Below are 7,626 nucleotides of genomic sequence, written 5' to 3' on the forward strand. Positions count from 1 at the left end.
AACAAGGCATCGGCAGAGAAGCGAAGGCAAGGGCGCCCATCGAGCGACGGTCGGATCTCTCGGCTCACCGCGCATCTCGTTGACCTCCCACCTCTCGGCACCTCGCGTCCACGGCGGCGCGAACAAGGCAGCGGCAGCTAAGTGAAGGAAAGGGCGCCCATCGGGGGATGCTCGGATCTCCCATCTTGCCGCGCATCTGGTCGATCTCATACCTCTCGACACCTCGCGTCCACGGCGGCGCGAACAGACGGTGGCAGCGAAGCGAGTGCAAGGGGGGCGGCGGCGGAGCTCTCAGCCGTTCCCACATATCCGACCTGAACCACCCTCCTTGGCTCTCCAGCATTTCATCTCATCCGACTCAGTCCACGGCGTCGGGGTATGCTATTTTATCCTCATTCCTTATTATATCAATCGCTGTCCTCTGATGTACAATTTGTAACGTGATGGGCAAATGCCTACAAGCAATTCCTTAGATTGATTTAGTATCTTCTAGTCCTTCTAATTTGTTATATGAGCCTCTCTATGTATTTGTATGTTGAGTTGCTGACAGAATGGATGATTGTATGTGTGCTTTACTTCTGTTAAGTGCAAACTATGATATGATTAAGTAATATGTTATGAGGCCATTCTATGCATAGTTCCAGAGCTATGGCTTCACAAATTAAAGTAAGTTAATCGAAAGTAAATGGTACTCCCTCCATACAGAAATACTTGTCATAGAAATGGATACAAATGGGTGTATCCAGAACTAAAATACATCTAGATACATCCATTCCTTGGACAAGTATTTTTGGACGGAGGGAGTATTTATGAAAAAATCAGGTGTGCATTTGGTAGTCCTTTCGCTCAGAAAACGTTATCTGTTGGGTGAGCACTTGTATGTGCCTATGTGCTTAAGTTGTTTTTTTCTATGATTATGCAAGTTTCTGTACATGTTGACATGATGAAAATAACTTGGTTAATTTCATATACTTAGTAACAGTATTGTCCTGGTTCATTTTATTCTTGTCCACAAATAGTACTAGATGTAGGTGTTATACCGCGGCATTATCAACAACCCTATCCTGGTAATTGCTGTTAAGCTGTGTTTTTCCCCATGGACTATCAAATCTTGAATTGCTGCTTTAATATGTGGTATACTTTAGCTGTAGTTTACAGCTTTTTTAGTTTGTTCTAATTCTGGCTTTTGAGTATATTTTGATACTGATTGGAAAATTTGTGTTGATTGTTTGATTTCAAATATGTGCTGACTGTCAATGTGTGCTGATTGTTTTATTTAAAATAAGTGTTGTCTGCCTGCATTCGGGTTACTTGTTTTTTTGCTTATGTCTGATAATATAAGAATAACATTCCGTTTTCTGCTTTTAAGGAATGGATCAAGCCCAAGCCTTGTTCTTCTTGCAATGGATTGGCGCCCACCGGACCCAAATCGGCGCCCACCGGACCCAATTGACTGAATTTTTTGATCTTTACTTTGGAGATGCTGCTGTCATATGCAGCAACATTGGTCGCAACTATCTGAAGAGTGCCTACCGGTTTGTCATTGATACATTCAATCGAGGGTATTGCTGGCATGGATCATTTTCTGTACGCAATTTCCTGGTCGCTGGTGAATTATTTATGATGGGCATACCTGCACTCCACAAGACTCTTGGTATTCATGACCTCCTTATTGATCTTAGAGCCTTGAGCATTGCTTTGCTTCCATACTATTGTGAAGGAAACCAACCTAGAAACGTGCCTGCACTATTCATAGACCATCTTCATTATATTACCACTAATGTCCCATTAGGAATTGGACCATCAATTGTGTTCCACTCTAGGTTCATTCGTCTGATATACCATCACTTCTCGTTCTCATTGCCGGATCATACGTATTCGCTGTTTTCAGAACTTGCAACAGCAAAAAATCATCTTGGGCAGGATGATGTACGCGCATTTAATACTCTCCTTCGACAAGCTTGGAATGATTTACTGATGGACCAGATTGCAGTAGTTGGTCAAAATTGGCCTGATCAAGCCGAACAAAATCCGATCTTTTATGGAATTATGTGGTGGCAGAGCAGGCAGGCAGGGGTACCTCCAAGGAGAGGATATACAGGTACACCTGAGTCATTATACAATTTTGGAAGAAACAACAGAGTTCATGCACCTGAAAAAACAAAGGTATACATATTACTATGTGTGTTGTAAAAAAATGTCACATTTGGGCTGGAGACAAAGCAACGTTGTAAATTTTACCTCTTCTGTCATTTCAAGGGCCAAGGGGAGCTCTGCTAGGGGAGATTCAGCAAGTGCCACCCCATGGTGCAGGGCGTTGGCGATGGATGATCATTACTCCTGAGGGGGAATGGGGCTGGGTGTGGCAGCCTGCTCAAGGGCAGCGGTTCTGGCCGACGGTTCCGGGTGATACCCAGTGGCGAATGACCAAGTGGCCAAATGCTGCACCAGTGCTGCCTCTACTACCATTATCTTCCCAGGTAGTGTGATGAGATCCCTTGGTTTCATGGATACATAAAATTTGAGGAATATACATTAAACAGTGTCTTTACATGCAAACTACACAGGACCAGAAAATGGATAATCCAGAGAATGTGGGCCATATGGTAGGGAAGGAGTTTGGGATGTTCTTTGCTCATGCCACGGCCTTTTTCCTCCTATTCTTACAGTGTGGAACTCCAGAGTAGTAAGTTTTTTCTTCATATTTGTTCAAAATTTGCAAAGAAAGTGCATAGAAAATAATCAAAATTTCTTCTGAATACAGTATTGATCAGCCTCATTAGAGATACGAAGAGGCAATGGATAGTTAACTGCAGAGTAAGTACCTTGTACACACTTGTATTTTCCGACCAGTGAAGCTTGATGTTATGGTCTGATGCCATTTTTTACACTTGTACATGTGAACATAAATCACATATGTATTTTACATCATGGATTTATATTCTTGTCATTCAATCTGCTAGAGCCAATTTTTAGTTGCGAAACAGGCCTAAGATAATGTCCTATTTTATGTGAGTTTGAATAGGGAACATGAAGTTGACTAGCACACAATTACTAGAGTTTAAAGTGTATTGTCAGGTCTATGCTTCTCTCGGTGTTAGTTTTTTTGTTAGCTAAAGCTTGCCATTCTGATGGAACTTTGTACGGCACATATATTTTGAGTAAATTACTTGAATTACAGACTCAATGTACATACTATACCTCACTTACCACTACGAGCTACTATTTAGGGAGAATTTGTGTTGCTAAAATTCCACGTGTAAAGACATGTTTCGTAGATCTACATGTCTAGATTCTATTTGTTTTTAAAAAGTGCAGTTTTATGTTGCACTTATTTATTGAATCCAGGCCTGCGTAGCATACCCCGAAAGTCTTAAATCTGCAGCTATGTGGAATTGGCTCTTAATTTCGTAGCTCTGTAATTTTTGTACTTAAACAAGTACTCCCTCCTTAAACTAATATAAGAGCATTTAGATTACTACTTTAGTGATCTAAACACACTCATATTAGTTTACAGAAGGAGTAGTTTGGTAATGCTTTGTACTTTGGGGATGGGGACACATTTCACATCATACATGTAGGGATCCAAGTTACGGCCCCGCTAGAACCTGCTTTATTTCCTTCCATCACGCTAATCCTTTGTTAAGAAAGTTTGATCTTAACATTTGCCTTTTAGGCTCTGTTTTAGGGTGTTCTCCTTTTTGGGAATATGCAACCTGGGCTGCCCAAGCAGTTTGGGTATAGATGGGACCTTGGAAAGGGTGATTCAATGTTTTGGGAGGATAAATGGATAACTGACTATCCTTTATGCACCACTTATTTGAATCTTTATAATATCTGTAATGAGAAGAACCATTCAACTTGTCTATGATGAACAATTTCTCTTTGGATAATGGTTTCTGCTATTGGTTCACATTTCTCTTTGGATAATGATCCCCCCAGGAGGATGTTGCATTCTGCTGGGGTGTATACTGTGCAATTTATTTAGAAGAAATAGTTTGGCTTGTCGTTTATAACCCATCTGCTCTACAGGTCATGCTGTTTTCTCCCATTGCCGAGGCACAACTGAGAGGAGTTTCGATGTTCCAATGCTGGCAAGATTTAAGTTGAAGGCTGCGGCTACGAGCTTGTGGGCTGATTCGCAATGCATTCCAGTTTGATCAAATTCTCCAAAAGTTGCACTGATGAGCCAATGCATTGCTGAGTGAATCTTTTTGTAATTTTCTGTTGCTTAGGTCTACTTACTGAATCAGTGAATCTTATTGATTCATGTTGCTCATGACTTCCTTGTAAAAAATTAACATACTATAGCATCTTACCGGATCTTTTTTTATCAATTGGCGTGTACTGTTTTGTACTGCCTCCTTTTGGAAATATTTGTCGGATAAATGGATGTATCTATAGGTATTTCAGTTCTAGATACATCCGTTTTTATTCATTTCCTGGACAAGTATTTTCGGATGGAGGGAGTATTATGTTTGAGTTTTGGAATGGCAGTGTTTTCTTCAAGTAGGAAACTGATAGCTCCTACTCCCTCTATCTGAAAAAGCTTGTCCCAAGCTTGTTTCTCAAATGGATGTATCTAGAACTAACTTGGTGCTAGATACATCAATTTGAGGGACAAGTTTTTTCTGACGAAGGGAGTAATAAGGATTTCAATTGCAAAACAGCAGTTTAGACTGAGTTTGGTTGCTGCATTTGTTTAAGATCATTATGCTGCGTTTGGATGTTTGTATTTGGGCTTGGAAATGTGATTTGGTTTTGGTAGGGGTTTAATTCAGATGATTGAATGTGCTTTGTGGTAGAGCCTGGTAACCGAGTAAAATGCAGGTATGGTATACATATCACGTATGCCACATCGGCCAAGGGCCCGCAGTTAGACGACTTGGTCATCACTAGAAGAGGGTGAGATAACGAAGTTGTTTCCTACCCTAGCCGCCGCCACCAGCCAAGCGACTAGGGAGGCGATCTCTTTCCTCCTATCTCCACCGGCCGGGGCGCTGGTCCCCTCTCCCTTCGACCGCTGCTCCGGCGGGAGGGGGGCCTGTTCCTCCGCTTTTTAAATATATTTAAAAAATAAAGTATGCTATGTCGACACTTCTCACTGCACCACTTTTTCTGTGAGGTGCTCGGGCACTTTGGCCTGGAATTTTATGAGACCATGTTCATCATCTATTATTTCAGTGAAATCAGCTGATTTGTCTGTGCACTCGATTGCCCAGCCCAGGGCCTAAGCAAACAACACAGGTCCTTTATCTATGAAACTGCCGTCATGGCCACGTTCTCCTTGGCGAAATGGCCTATCCACCAATGACACTCATCGTTTGGGACCCCATAGTGAAATCTATGAGTACCAGGTCAATTGATCAGTAATTTCAGTGAAAGATGGCAGTCACAAGACTTCTTTCGACATAATATGTTGATCAGCCAAGTGGATCGTTCATTACTGAGTGATGGAGTTCCAGAATGATTATGGGCCGAGCAAGTCGTTCAATCCTAATACCGTGATGGAATTCTCAAAAGCGGAAAACCCGAGAGTAACCGCTCATCTGAAGAAGCCTCAATCTCCTCAAAATTATGATAGTCTGCTTGAAGTGACCTAACCATTGGCGAAAGACTCTGTTCTGAAGGTTTTGACCTCGTGCCTTGGCTCGTTTACTCCTTCCTCCGCCTCGGTGTGGCTTTAAATATATTAAAAAAATAAAACATGCTATGTAGACACTTCTCACTGCACCGCTTTTTCTTTGTTCTGCCTTTAGCTCGGAACCAGCCGCCGTTGGCGAGCTTGCTGAAGCTATCGAGGAGGGGGAGGGCGTTGATATGAAATATAATTAGTCTTTGAGCAGGACCGAACAAGGTGTCCCCTTGTGAGCTGATCTAGTATCTCCAAAAAAACTAAATGTAGGAAAATAGACCCAGTTGGTATTACTTTCTCAAGCAGGTGCAAATTTGCTACATCTTGTAGGCGCAATCTTCAGGCCATCGTCGGAACATCAACAAGCGGTACTCCGGTAGGGGGTGAGGGTACATCCCGAGAGGAACGAATCCCCCCTTGAGCTGGTGGAGAGGAGCATACTGCCGGGTTGCAGATGCAGCGGTTGAACGTCTCGGAGCGGGGGTGGTAGAAGAGGAGGAGGCCGTCGCAGGAGGCCTCAGTTTCCAAGCAGTGATTACAGATGAACGAGCCCTCTAGTCGCGCCACGGACTAGAACCGGTCGGCCGGGGCGACCCCTGCACGGTGGTCGAATGGGACAATGTCTAGGAACCAACCGCTGTTGGTGAGTTTGCTGAAAGCTATCGAGGTAATGGTCGCTCTCGACTTTGTTCTTCGGAACAATGGAGCGAGTTAATAACTTATTGGAAATAATACATACCAATGTATGCGGTCCGATGAGTGTGGAAGCACATGGCGGGTATCGTTATTTTCTGATCTTCACAGATGATTTGAGTAGCTATGGGTATATCTACTTAATGAAATACAAGTCTGAAACATTTGAAAAGTTTAAAGAATTTCAGAGTGAAGTGGAGAATCATCATAGAAAGAAAATAAAGTTTCTACGATCTAATCACGGAGGCGAATATTTGAGTTACGAGTTTGGCCTTCATTTAAAATAATTTGGAATTGTTTCACAACTCACACCACCTGGAACACTACAACATAATGGTGTGTCCTAACGTCATAACCGCACTTTATCAGATATGATGCGATCTATGATGTCTCTTACCGATTTACCACTATCGTTTGGGGGTTATGCATTAGAGACAGCCGCATTAGGTTTTGGATTTGTAGGTCGTGGTGTGTCGTTGGGGTGGTGGGGCCAGCGCTCGGACAAATAAATCTGCTTCAACTCCACTCCCACACCAGTGATGCCTTTTACGACGGTGTCTCGGAGTTGATGGCATCGTGTCTCTGCCGATCCCTCATATCATCAGCATCTGGGTTCATGGATGGTGTTGGTGAGGCGGCGGCGACTCCATCAGGTGTGTCTCTCCTTTTGCTCTGTCCTCGTTGCTGTGGCGTTGTCTCTGACGTCATGGTGGAGCAGAGAGGTTTTGTCATTCAGGAGTACGCGCAGGCGGTTGTCTATGCAAGTGACAGCTGGAAGATGGAGTATCTTGTGCTGGGTCTGTGGTTGAAGGTTGACAGTTCTGTTTTCCTCCTCCGACGTTGTCGTCATGTGGGGGTGTCAGTTTTGAAGTACGATGACGTGTCCGGGGACATGTTGCCCCGTCTGGTTCTTTCAACGGCTATGATTTTGCTTCTGGCAAACTACTTTGGAGATCCGCAAAGCTGTTGATCAACGAAGGAGTCGCGTCGAGCTTGGGTGAAGAGGTGATCTGTCTTTTACCCTTTGGTGGTCGCTTCGGCGGTGTCGAAGGAGAGGGACAAACGCTTGTACTTTGCATATGATTTTCCTATCTTTTCAGTCATTGTTGGTGTTTACATGCCATGCAACTTGATCTTTATTCTATATATAAATGAGACATGTATTACCATGAAAAAAAAGACAACTTGCTCATCCCCTGGTCAAATCGCAGTCGCTATCCCCAATCATCACGGCGTCAACGTTGCAGACAGTTCGATCTCCGGCGAACCTCCCATCGCCGTTGGCATCCTAACCGCGC

The 7,626-nt window shown here is 43.4% G+C and overlaps 1 protein-coding gene across 1 annotated transcript; it reads left to right on the top strand.

Annotated features, from left to right (window-relative positions):
* The first annotated feature begins 6 nt into the window (after nucleotides 1-6).
* Nucleotides 7-4,337, top strand: LOC119328200. Its single transcript, XM_037601227.1, has 6 exons — nucleotides 7-376; nucleotides 1,370-2,166; nucleotides 2,259-2,480; nucleotides 2,568-2,686; nucleotides 2,765-2,817; nucleotides 4,033-4,337. The coding sequence occupies exons 2-5, from the start codon at nucleotides 1,372-1,374 to the stop codon at nucleotides 2,781-2,783; spliced, it is 1,155 nt and encodes a 384-aa protein (XP_037457124.1). The 5' UTR covers nucleotides 7-376; nucleotides 1,370-1,371; the 3' UTR covers nucleotides 2,784-2,817; nucleotides 4,033-4,337.
* Nucleotides 4,338-7,626: the final 3,289 nt, after the last annotated feature.

The sequence above is a fragment of the Triticum dicoccoides genome, chromosome 7A, assembly GCF_002162155.2.
Source record: "Triticum dicoccoides isolate Atlit2015 ecotype Zavitan chromosome 7A, WEW_v2.0, whole genome shotgun sequence".
Classification (NCBI taxonomy): Eukaryota; Viridiplantae; Streptophyta; class Magnoliopsida; order Poales; family Poaceae; genus Triticum; species Triticum dicoccoides.

Bases quoted from the DNA above. Each gene is read 5' to 3' on its own strand.
- LOC119328200 (XM_037601227.1), top strand. From the start codon at position 1,372: ATGGATCAAGCCCAAGCCTTGTTCTTCTTGCAATGGATTGGCGCCCAC. The intron at 2,167-2,258 runs GTATACATATTA...CTGTCATTTCAA, and splicing joins ATGCACCTGAAAAAACAAAG to GGGCCAAGGGGAGCTCTGCT. The intron at 2,481-2,567 runs GTAGTGTGATGA...CAAACTACACAG, and splicing joins TACTACCATTATCTTCCCAG to GACCAGAAAATGGATAATCC.